The following is a 13,162-nucleotide window of genomic DNA, read 5'->3' as shown; positions in this document are numbered from 1 at the left end:
ACACACACACACACACACACACACACACACACACACACACACACACACACACACACACACACACACACACACACACACACGTGAATCCTCTGAACACCTCCTCCAATATTTCCAAACTGAATTTTGTTATTAGTGTTTGACTCCAGATTGCTCATCAACCGGCCTCTATTCAGCGATGCAATTTAGCTCATCATCATCATCATCATCATCATCATCATCATCATCATCTCAGCCATCACTGCCCCCATCCCAATTAAGGCTAATTACACATGAGGAAGACATCAAAACAAACGCGACTGTTCCTTTAAATCTTCACCCGTTTAATTTGTTTTGAGTGAGAGGGGGTTCAAGAGAGACAGACTGAAAGAAAGAAGGCGAATTCACACTTTAATAATTAAAAAAAACAACAACACACACACACACACATAAAGAGTGACACGCAAACCGACACTCCCCTTCTACACAAGCAGCAACACTGACTGACTGACTGACTGAGTGAGTGAGTGAGTGAGTGACTGACCAGAGCTGTCCAGCTGCCTGAAGCAGAGAGAGCCTTTGCTGTGTGGATGTGTTCAGCCCTCTGTGGACTTGGTGGGAGGGGGGAGAAGTTTCCCCAAAGACAAGCTTGGATCACTGAGAGAGACGATGCCTTCCTCCTCTAACCCACTCTCACTAGCTGCTCAGTGGATTTGCTGATTCCCGAAATTATTTTTCCTTGCAAGTTTTATTCGGCGGGACTGAGGAGAGATTTTTAGCCAGAGGATGCTCCCACAGGTCATTCGGATTTTCTATGTCTTGTCTTTCTGCTTTTTCCAAGGAGGCTTTATCAGGTGAGGCGCACTGACATTTATTATATTCGTTGTTGTTTATGCGACTTGTTTTTTTTTTCCCCTCCCAACCTCTCATGAACTGCTTTATATCAACTTTTCCGCGACATCTCACATCTGTCATTTTACGCACTTTTACTTTTTGAACTTGATAACGTAGACGTGTCTCTTCAGGGGGGGGGTGCACTACACGGAGATGGTTTTTAGTATTGGTGCGACGGAAATGTGTGAGGTTACCTTGAGGTAACTACACCCCCAAAACACTGGTCACATTTAATAGGATATCATTAAGTGAGAAAACCCGAGACATCCTTTTATAGAGCGGAACATGCGAGTCGAGGTGGGGTTGATCATCACTGGAAATCATCCACTTCTTTTACCCACAGCGCAAACTCTCGTCGCTCGACACCAACTCTGAGATTTAAGATCATGGTCGCAGTTTGTAAACAGGTTGCAAATGCAAATAAATTAATTGCACAAATTAACGAATAAAAAAAACATAATTATACTGCCTTATTACCTGCCCTGGTCGAAAAACTACCTGTGGAATTCCTGCTTGCATGGCAGGGTTAATTTGGTGGCTTTTAGAGGAGATTAAAAGGTAACGTCAAGACCCCAGTGAATAATAAGATATTCATGGGCTAATTAACAATTTACCAACAACATGTTGGCAAGGAGCTCATTGGGAGGCGACCCATTTGATGCTTACTGACTGAAACCTGAGAGATGCCATGCATACCAAACATCTGGATTCCTCTTTCCAGAATAAGAGCTTGTAATAGAGTTGAGCACACATGTGGTGGCAGACTGCAGTGTGTATTCAGTGCGCCTGGGGACAGATGCAAAACCCCCCCCCCCAAAAAAATCATGTTTATTTTCCTTCACATATTTATTCACTCACTCACTCAAACCAGCGACCCAGCCACCTTTTCTCTCTTTTCTCCTCCTCCATACACCCTTGCCCTCTTCTACCCCTTCCATCTCCCCCCCTCTTGGTGGCAAAAACTTTTATTTGCAGTGAACATTTCCCTATTTCATGCCCTGCCAACCTCAGGTGGGAGCTGAAGGGAATTAAGATCTGCATAATCCTGGAGCGGAACAGAGCCGTGACTCTGTGAACCCAGGGGCAAGGAGAGCAGCTCTTAGCCTGGAGAGCAGTCAGCTGACAGCACCTCCTCTTGAGAAATTATATGCTCTCTCTCTCTCCAAGCAGCCTCTCCGCTCGCAATGTAGGGAGGGGAGAATGAAGGGGAGGAGGGAGGAAGGGCTCAAGAAGAGGAGGGCAGGTGTGAGAGAGACAGGCAGGATCTGATACGGGTGTGGTGAGGTAGGGCTGGAGAGATGGAGGGTGAAAATGGGAATGGGAGCAAACTGGGATGAGGAGAAATGTGAAGCTGATTCATTTAGCTGGAGGCGGCGAGGAGATTAGTAAAGTGGCGGACGGGGCTGAGAGATGGAGAGAAATGGTTCAGATAGGAAAGACGAGATGAGATGGAGAGAGGGGTGGGGGGAGGGAGAGAAGATGGAGCTGTGGGTGTGAGGGACAGGAAGTGTTGTAAAAGATGTGAGGAGATGTGAAGATTGTCATGTAAAACAGACCACAGGGCTGGATTGGTATGATAGGTTTCGCTCTGGATTGTTGTCAACAAGAGGAAATGAGAAACAGGAAAGAAAGCTGTAATAAATAACAAAGTTCATCTCATCTCAAGGCCGAGGGTTAAGAGATTGTGTGTGTGCCTGAATGTGTGTGAGAGGGAGAGAGAGAGAGAGTCTGTGTGTTAGTGAGTGAGAGAGAGAGAAAGAGATGACAACTGTGTCGGTCGTGTCTTGTGTTGTTTCAACACTTAACGTCTGTTAGTCTTGAATGCTAACTCAGAGAGGAACCCTGAATCTTTTTTCTATCACTTTGTTGCTTTGCTTTCAGGAACGAAATACAAAACTACACTTTTATTAACTGAAACGTCAATTTATATTGCACTGACTGTGATGGCTGCAGTGGGTACAGGTATGTTGGTTGAAAATTTGAGTTTTGTTCACTTTTTCTCAGTTCATGTTTGATTCCTGTTTTCTCTGCTGATTCCTCAGATCAATTACTTTATGCTTTGAGTTGTTTCAAGTTGGACTTTGATGATGATATGGTGGAGAAATATAAATATAACATCAAAATCACACTGTTGCAGAGTGTTTTCATGTTTCAAGTCCATAAGTGGACACTAGCACAGTCAATAGGGGGCGACAACATGACTAGTGTGGTGGTATTCACTATTACCCCATATGAAGGGACTTGTTTGGTGTGTTTGACAGTTGACAGTCATGCTGTTGTCAACTCACTGCAACTCACCACAAGTCGTCAGCTTCAGGTGAAGAACAACTCTATTTACCACAGTGCCAAGTGGCTCCAGTGGCCAATTCACTTCTGGACTGTTGTTGAGTGACCTTTAGACTTAAAGCCTTAACACCTGTTGTTTCTTACTCGTAAATAACCTAAAGGTTGGCTGTGTATTGTTAGCTGCAATACATACATAAGGTCTTGCGGAGTTGCCACCACATCGTTCCAGACATATCCATATTTGACTGAATAAAATAAAAAACTGAAAACTGAAAAATTCTCATTTAAAAAACATATTGAAAAACCTGACAAAAGGAAGTAAACAACATAATGAAATTTGACCGAACATTCAATCTCAGCTTTCACTCAGTACATGGCAGGTTTTTTGATTTAATGCTACTAACACATTTGTGTGCACCAAAAATGTTTTGTTGAGTATAGCCTGGCTCCAGGTGAAGCTCTGAGCACTCTGTTGGGGACTATAAAGACACTTATCACATACTGTAGTTATTTCTGTGATTTGCGAGCTCTGCCATCTGGCATGGAGCTTGAAATTGTGCTACTTGTGTTTGCTCTCAATGGGGTGGTCAACAGCAGTTTGTATTTGTGCAGGTTCAGTCCATTATAAGCAGAGCTAAACAACTGCAGCAGCTGGCTGGGGAATCTTGTTCTCTCCAAAAGATAATCAAAAATCTAAAATAAGCCTAAAAGTATCCCCACTATGAGAAATGACAACAGTGGACACACAAATTGTGCAATTGTGTCCCCGCCCCCCATCATCTGATGTGGATCTGTTCGTTGGCAAATGGAGAGTGAAGTGCAGCGTGTTGCATTGAAGTGAAGGGCAGAGAAACGCGTCAAGGATCCCTTCTGTCCTTGCCTGGAGTCACTGAGAGATCATGAGTCAGAACTGGAAATATCAGAGAATAAGTCTTATCTTGTAGTGGAGCTGGGTCCTCACATGCCTGGTTATTGGCTGTCCAATTGATGTGTGTGTGTGTGTGTGTGTGTGTGTGTGTGTGTGTGTGTGTGTGTGTGTGTGTGTGTGTGTGTGTGTGTGTGTGTGTGTGTGTGTGTGTGTGTGTGTGTGTGTGTGTGTGTGTGTGTGTGTGTGTGTGTGTGTGTGTGTGTGTGTGTTCATGAGAGAAGGAGAGGTGGATTTGCTGGAGCTGTGCTGTCTTTTCCTCTGAGCTGTAATGAATTATTTCGAGTAGGTAATGACTTTACTTGATGATAAACTTAAACACATCACATCTTCGGAAAGTGGGTCAGCAGCAGAATTATCCAAATAAACAAATTGCAAGTGACATCTTTGGAAAAGAGTAAAGGAGCTTCATAAAGAATTTCTCTAACCCACCCAGTTCAGCATGTTACAATTTGGTTTTAAGTATGTGCACTTGTTTTAATGCACCATCACTGGTCCAAAAATGTGAACATTGTTAGAAACTGTTTGACATTTACATTTCTGGGTCCATTTTGTTGTTTGTTGGAAAGTCTCCAGCATCCCCACGAATAACTGGCCCAATTAAGATGATGTTTGTGCCACTGAGATACTTTCTAGTCCGACACCAATTTTGTGTAATAACAGAAAAAATATTCAGATATCCCAACAGTAGACTTAAAATGTCAAATTTCGTAATCAAAGAGCAAAACACTTTGGACTCTTCAGTTTGCACAAAATGTTCACAAATGTGTGCTCAAGTCTGAGAAGTCATTATTTCCAGTCTGAGATCTTGTATTTACCGACTACTTTCAGTGGGAAAGTGAACAACTTTAAGCTGTGCGTGGACATAAAATACATTCTCTCAATGAAAAATTGGTGAAAGAAAATAACAACGATAAGCCTCACTAAAGTCCATTCATACCCCAAATCAGCTGCCTAACTGTTATCAGGCATAATACCATAACACGAAGACAACTTTGCTCCAATTGTTCTTCTTCTCTTAGTTACTCCCTTTTTGAAAAAGTCCAAGAACACAGTGTAAAAGAAGAAGAAGAAGGTTTGGGAGTGGGCCTGGTCAGGGTGAAGACAAATGGGTGGAAACATTTTGTACCAAATGACCTCTCTTAGGACAAGTACCCTTGACCACAGCCGACTTCTTTCCTGAACAAACTTTCTTGAACATTTTAAGCACTGCCGAGGAAATGGTGGCAGGTTTAGTGTTGTATGGCCTGTATGGGATGCATGAAACAGTGCAACATGTCACAAATAAGGAGTTGATATATATATTTAACTACAAATGTCTCTCTTAAAATGTATATGGAGCTATTATTGTTGCAATATTATTTGCAAATGCGTATCTCAATCTGTGTGTGCGTATTCAGATCTGTGTGTGTGTAATATGATCTGTGTGTGTGTATTCAGATCTGTGTGTGCGTATTCAGATCTGTGTGTGTGTAATATGATCTGTGTGTGTGTATTCAGATCTGTGTGTGCGTATTCAGATCTGTGTGTGTGTATTCAGACCTGTGTGTGTGTAAAAAAAATCTGTGTCCGTATTCAGATTTGCAAGTGAAGACAAATCTGCAAGTGCATGCAAAGATCTGTGAATGTGAACACAGATCTGTAAGTGTACATAGATCTGTAAATGTGTAAACCGATCTGTAAATGCGTACATAGATCTGTAAATGTCTGTCATCACTTACAACTCAGGCAGGAGCTCTCAATTGGCTGTGTTTTTACACGTGAATTTTGCAACACTTCTGCCGCGGCAGATCTGTGATCTGCAAATGTGTAGAAATGAGATTTGTCTGTGACCTCAGTGTTCCTTTGCCCTGAGCTCAGGCTCACAGGCTCATGCTGCCTGGCTGCAGTAGCAGTACCGCGGTCCGTGTACTAAGTATAATTCAATTACGTCGTTAACTTTGTACCATGAGAAATGTCGTTTTTACTGGGGTAAATGGTAATCGTTTAGGAGGCGATTTGTTGTGAATTAAGTATTTAATTCGTTTCGGAGTTTTTCTTCTTCTTTCTTTTAAATTGTCCGTTGCTGTAGCCATCAAAACGCGGAGCTTTTACTTTGAAGGCTGGTTCCGGCTCTCGACTTCCTTTTTCAATTTTCATTGTACAAGTTGGAGAAAGGAACAAGCGGGCACTTCGGTGCGCTGAATTGCGTTGTACGTCTCACGTCAATCAAACAGGAAATACCGGTAAAAACGACATTTCTCATGGTACAAAGTGAACAACGTAATTGAATTATACTTCGTACACGGACCGGGGTCGGTACTGCTACTGCAGCCAGGCAGCGTGAGCCTGTGAGCCTGAGCTCAGGGCAAAGGAACACTGAGGTCACAGACAAATCTCATTTCTACACATTTTCAGATCACAGATCTGCCGCGGCAGAAGTGTTGCAAAATTCACGTGTAAAAACACAGCCAATTGAGAGCTCCTGCCTGAGTTGTAAGTGATGACAGACATTTACAGATCTATGTACGCATTTACAGATCGGTTTACACATTTACAGATCTATGTACACTTACAGATCTGTGTTCACATTCACAGATCTTTGCATGCACTTGCAGATTTGTCTTCACTTGCAAATCTGAATACAGACACAGATTTTTTTTGCACACACACAGGTCTGAATACACACACACAGATCTGAATACGCACACACAGATCTGAATACACACACACAGATCATATTACACACACACAGATCTGAATACGCACACACAGATCTGAATACGCACACACAGATTGAGATACGCATTTGCAAATAATATTGCAACAATAATAGCTCCATAAATGTAGTGTTGCTTTTCTAATATCTCTAAAAAGTGTTTAAAATGAAATCACTTCATTCAGTGGATTTCCATGTGATGGTGAAGAAAGTCTATGTACATTTTGTCAAGTTGTTCTTTGGTCAATTTAGACACAGAAATTCACACTATTATAGCAAACTGTCTTAACAATGACCTCTTAGGAAGCAGGGAGCCAGAGAGACCACAGATGGAGAGAGCTGATGGAGCTTGTTAGCTGTGTTGCATCATCCACTTTTATTTCCCCCTTCTGTCAGAACAGAAACTGATCCAGACTGGCTTTAGACAGTTGTGGTAAAGCAGTCAAATACAAATATTTTTTGAATAACCTGTGTGAACTACAGTGTTGTCCCTGTAGCTGACGGCTGCCAAACTGGTGTTGCTGTCAAGGCTCTCTGGCAAAAGCTGCTGTGAGACTGTTGGTCAGACTTCTGACTTTTACCCGAAACACTGGGATTCATGTCCTTGTCGACCTCTTGACTAGTTAACTTAGTATATTCTGTTTTATATATATATTCTTATTCTCAGTTTTCAGTTACTGTTAGTTTAAGTTTCAGCACCACAACTACTTTCTGTGGTTGTCTCTCTGCTTAAAAACCTTTCTGCCTGAAAGCCTTCAGACAGACGTCTTTCATGCAGGCAAACCTGACAAGTGCAGTGGAAACTGTTTACACAGTGATCACGTCTATCCCAGTCAAATCCACTCTTATAAGTGGGTGATTATAATGGTCATAATAATTTCTTATATAGATTACCATGTAATTGACATTTGTATATTTATCTATTGTATAGATAAATAAATATACATATATAGATAGATATGTATAACTATCTATATTTCTCTCTCTCTCTCTGTCTGTTTTGCATATTTTTCTACTTTGTATGCTACTACAACAACAACCAAACTTCCCATGTGTGGGATAAATCAACAGTCTTATGTCTTATGACATGAATATAAAGTAATGAAACAGACAGCTTTCCAGGTTGTCCGAATGGCTCAGGTGAAATCATTACACTGCACTCATGAAACTCACCTGCTGAGAGAGTGTAGGGATCTTAATTACACACTGTAGAAGTCCTAAAATGTTAGAAGAGCAGGAACAGCAGGTGAAATAACTCACTGAGTCAAAGTGGTGAAGATGCACACACGCACACACAATGTGAACTTGTGTTAGGAGAGGGTCGGCAGCGGAAGGGTACAACCATTTTTTCATGTGATGTGTGAAAAGAAAATCAATTGTAGGTGAATTACCTGATAACTATAAGCATTTTTCTATTATTAATATTAATTATTTCTAATGACATTTCTATGCGAATGATTCTGTGCTGAGTTTTTTTTAAAATCTGTATGAGTGGTGGATCACTAACAATGTTACGTGATCACCATAACTTGTTCCCACTACCCAAAAGCAACTTCACAGCTGTTGACTGAAATTAAAAAGGTAGAGTCTGAATTTGGACCCCTCCTCTCACTCAACATCAACTTAAATGTGTGAGATCAAGGGTTTCCTAAAGGGAAATGCTACATGTAGAAGACGCTATGTTAAAACTCAAAGCATATTTTCATGTTTATTGAAAATATTGTATCAAATTACTTGAATCAAGAAGCACCTGTGAAAGAGCAGGCGCGAAAGCCTTCCCTGAAGAAAATGTTCTGGAAAGAAGTAAACACAATTTAGTCAATCCAAACTTCAAAAGCTTCGTTGTTGGGTGAGGACACAATCTTTCTATGATAGTTTTTAATTAAATTCTGATGGTAGTCCCAGCTGGTATAGAAGTATCTGCAACAGAAAAGCAATATCTGGAGGCTAGTAAACAGTAGTGGAAAGAGGTTCGCAGTGATTGTCTGCTTTTTTTTCTAAATGTTTTAGGCCTACAACTGACAGGGAGATGAAAACGAAGTATGAGTGTGTAAAAACCTGGATGAGAAAATGTCAATTCCACCTGGGAACTGTTTTTCCACACATGGTGAACCTAAAATTGGCCTCGTGTGGAGAAAATGCATACCCTTTGCATAACTGAACTGAAATTAAAGCGTAGAAGTCAGCTCACATGCAGGGTTTCACTTGTTAAACCTTTTCCAAAAACAAAATTGCACATGCCAGTAAAAACAAACAATATTATCAATCGAGTGTAGCTGTAATTTCACCTTGAGTGAGAGTGTCACAGACACTTTTGGGGCTCTGTTATCCTCTCTGAAAACACAGGAACCCCCCCCCCCCCCCTCACACAGGGCTGATACACGGACTAGAGCAGAGAGGAGTGCTGACGAAAAGGAGGCATGAAAGGAGGACAGATGGGATGTTTACGTGAGTTAATGACTAAAAAATGAGAGCCAAGCTGGAGACAGGAGTCGAACAGACGGCACCACCATGAACAGTAGTGGTATACTTATCAATGAAATATGAAGACTAGGGATACAAAGAAAATTCATCAAAAGATAAACAAAGAGTTGATATATTTTTCCCTGGTAAGACTTAAATTCCATTGAGGATAAGTTGTTGATTTAATTGTAGCTTGTTAAATAAAACTTCAAAAGCAAGTCTTTATTTACTCTGCCCATTCTCAGAGGAACGTCAGGATTTGTTTTAAACTAGTTCAATTTATATAGTAACCATCTTTGCAGCCGGAATAAGTCACTGCACTGTTAACTTCTCAGCCAAACTAAGAAGCCATCCTTCTCATTATAAATTTGCTACGAGCAACTTTTAATAAAAACGAGGAGCTGGTGAGCATGCATATTTGGCCTCACAGTCTAATCTAAAATCCTTGACAAGCCAGCGGTGTCTGACACAGACCTGCCCATAGCCTCAGTGGGCATAAAATTTGTGTTTGGATATATGGAGGTGACAGCTTACTGATGGTCTCCAGCAGTCAGCCAGCACCTTCACAGTTAGTCTGACACCCCAAGCTGAGAGATGTGACTGATGGTTTTCTGCCCATTTCAATCAAACCACACATGACCTTTACCTCTTTCTGTTATATAAAATGTGCATTACAATCTCCTTTGCCACATCTGAAGACATAGTAATTTTCACAGAGATCCTGATGCTGGAGGGTAAAAGATAGTGGTTTCTATCCCCAGGGAGCATATCTCCTGAAATACCCCAATTATCTTTATGATCTTTTCTCTTATTAAGAATCTCACCATGAGTTTAAAAGCTATAATCAGTGACGTCTTACAAAAACCTTCCATCTTGGAAGAAAAATGGGCATCTCTCCCTTTTGCTGACGCACACCGCTTGTGTCTGTGAGATGCCTTTGCTGCCAGCTGAAATCAAAACCCCGAGCCACTGAATAATAAACGCATCATGAAGTGTAACTGATGCGTATCAGCTCAGGGTAAACATTTAGCCTCTGCAGAACTGTAGCCCACTAATGCTAAGCTGACATCACTTGCTTCACATATATGAACAGTTCATGTATATGGATGAAAATGTCACGCCAAGAGTAAAAGAAAGCATGGAGATAAACTTCCCACCTCATGGCCACAGAGAACTGCAAACTGGCAGAAGTCTATGCAAAAAGGCTTAAAGCAACATTAACCAAAGAAGTAGGACAAGAGAGTGACGCAGGTCTTGCTGGGGCAAAAAAGAAAAGAAAGGAATCATCAAATTAAAGCTGCTCTTATCAATATACTATAATAATAATGGATGAAATTACTATTCAGAAAACGGGTTGCTTGCTGTGATGAAACCATTGAGGATCAGTTCCCCTCAGCTCTATGGAACCTTTTCAGCATCTCTCAGCCTTTAATCTTACTTTTCTGGTTCACTCTAATGATTCATTGTCACCAGAATCATTTTCAGATGCAGACATGGTCAGTCAGCAGTAGGGCTGCCCCCAAATAGTCGACCAAGCACTGGTCGACCAAGAAATCATTAGCCGACCAAGATTTCATTGGTCGATTGGTCGCAGGAAAAAAATAAAAATTTTTGGAGCCGTGTCTTGTCAAAATTAAGTCAAAATCAATGACTGAACTGTATATGAAAGGCTATAGGGCTTTTAATTTGAAGGGCCAGATACAGGAAGTCGTGACACTAGTCACTCGCTGTCATTTTTTTTTTTTTTTTTTCTGTTGTTGTGGTTACACGGCACGGCAGGTCCCTCCCTCCTTTTTTTTTTTTTTCAAAAGCGACTTTTCCAATGTTGTTACAGACCTTACAGTCTATGTTACAAACGAACTGTTGGAGACTCCGCCATGAAAGCATGTGTCACTGCTGTTTTCGGGTTATTAGCGATTAGCGGGTGCTGTCGTGAGCCCCAGTCCCACAGCGCTACCGGCGGTCAGTGTCACAGTGTCACGGAGCAGAGACATGATCCCTGCTGCTGTCCGACCGGCGTCTTCAGCCCTCAGCCAGACTATCAACTTGCTATAATCACACGTATAGTCAGAAATAAGTTCAAGTATTGCCTTGGCTGCTTGAACCCAGAGAGACAGCAGTGGTGGAGGCACTGTGGAGGTGTCGCAGTACAGGTGGCTTCAGTGGTTTGAAAACCAAGTTGTGCTTTCAGATACATGAGACTCTTTGTTTTGGTTTGTGCACACAGTGTAACATCTCGAGACAACACAGCACACAGAGTCTTGTCATTATCTTGGTAACAAAGTGTGTGACACAGTGGAGGGGTAATGCAATTAAGTGGACCGCTCCACTCTTTTTCTCTGGCCCTGGCAGATTAAAATGGCCACTTATTGACTAGAGCAGCACTCTAGCTCTGAGGTTCACCACTGTAGGTCATTATGTTCTCTGCAATTAGGAACATGAAGTGGGTACCCATTATGAAACCCTCCATCATGTCATTATGTCTGACCATACAGTCCCCTGCTGATTAAACCTCACTCTGAGGGACAGGGAAGAGTGAGGCCTACAAAACACCCAAATCTCATAATAAATGGCTGCAGAAAAAGAAACTGTCAAGTCAAGTCAAGTCATTTTTATTTCTAGAGCACATTTAAAAACAACAGATGTTGACCAAAGTGCTTTACATACAACATACTGTGGGGAGTAGAGTCAAACTGCAGATCTGTTTTGTAATTGAATCAAAATCTCATTAAGTGAAGCATTTAGAATGACCATGCTGCAATCAATCAGTAATTACAAAGGCCTGTAATTTATCAGCCAAATAGAGCAGGAAACAGTAGTAGAGTCACTAACTCGCAGTAAAATGTACACCTCAGCCTAACCCATTAGCTTTAATTAAGGTTATTTTGTCTGTTTTACTTGAGTGACACTTTTCAGCATATGAGACCATTTTGATTCAGAATTAGATCACTTAAAGCAGAAGTGAGTGATATATTTGTGTTAATATAAGTCTTAAATAGTTATATCTTCCGACAGCAATCACTTACATAGAGTGTTTGGACTGAAACACGGGTCTCTCAGTCCCTCTGCTCTGCTCTGAGCCGAAGAGAAAACATTTATCGTATCCTACAGTTTTTAATGAGGAGAGAGAACGGCATGCAGGGCTGTGTGTGCAGCCAAGGAACGCCGTGAATGTGGTGACGTAGCGACGAGGACTGTTATGGTGCGTTCAAGGAAACTCGTATTTTTCCGACCGTGAAGTGGTACCAGTTCGATCTGGTACGAGTTCACCGGTCGGAAGTTACGAGTGGCCGTTATAGTGACTTTCACCGGTAAAACAGGTCGGAAAAACACGAGTGGGTTGCCTGGAACGCTACAAAGTCGTAAGTTGTGACTTGAAGCTGTAATTTACGATTTCAAAAGCCTGCCTGGAACGCAGCATTAGCGAAAACGACCGGATCACTCACTTCTGCTTTAAAGTAAAAAATGAACTCAACAAGGAGATATTGGATGAGCGAAGTGCACGCATGGACACAATAATAACTCATTTAGAACAAAGCTTTTACGTGTGCTCTGCCTCAAATAAAACAAAGGGATAATTCATATTGATAATATCCTTACTGTTTGACTACTTTATTTGTGGTTTGCTTTGAAAACATACTCAATAGTAAACTGTACCTAAATAATTTTACCGTAGTGGATAATCTTTAAAGGGATAGTTCAACATTTTGACAGATTGGGCCATTGCCATAATCCCTATAGTTTTAGGAGTAGGTTCGTTACCTTTAATTGTCGGTGCAAGCTGTTTTTTTCTTTCTTTGCATTTGCCTTAAAAACAACTCCGTCTCGTGACGTTCTGTTATTATCTCATAGCGTGGTGAATGTGCAGGTCACAACTTGTCCATGAGAGCATTTTGGAGTTGTTGGATTGTGTATTTGAT

At 41.4% G+C, this 13,162-nt stretch overlaps 1 protein-coding gene across 1 annotated transcript in view; it reads left to right on the top strand.

Moving 5' to 3' along the window:
* Positions 1–762: 762 nt before the first annotated feature.
* glra4a (glycine receptor, alpha 4a) overlaps positions 763–13,162 on the top strand; it is a gene marked incomplete at both ends in the record, with an annotated part of 52,665 nt that continues 40,265 nt past the window's right edge. The window contains one exon of the mRNA XM_083980333.1: positions 763–830. Within this exon, the coding sequence (XP_083836459.1) occupies positions 763–830 (68 nt within the window). The remainder of the gene's footprint in view (positions 831–13,162) is intronic.

The sequence above is a fragment of the Trachurus trachurus genome (genome assembly GCF_905171665.1).
Source record: "Trachurus trachurus genome assembly, chromosome: 10".
Classification (NCBI taxonomy): Eukaryota; Metazoa; Chordata; class Actinopteri; order Carangiformes; family Carangidae; genus Trachurus; species Trachurus trachurus.
The sequence above is the reverse complement of the archived record's forward strand: the minus strand, read 5'-3'. Positions and strand labels throughout refer to the sequence as shown.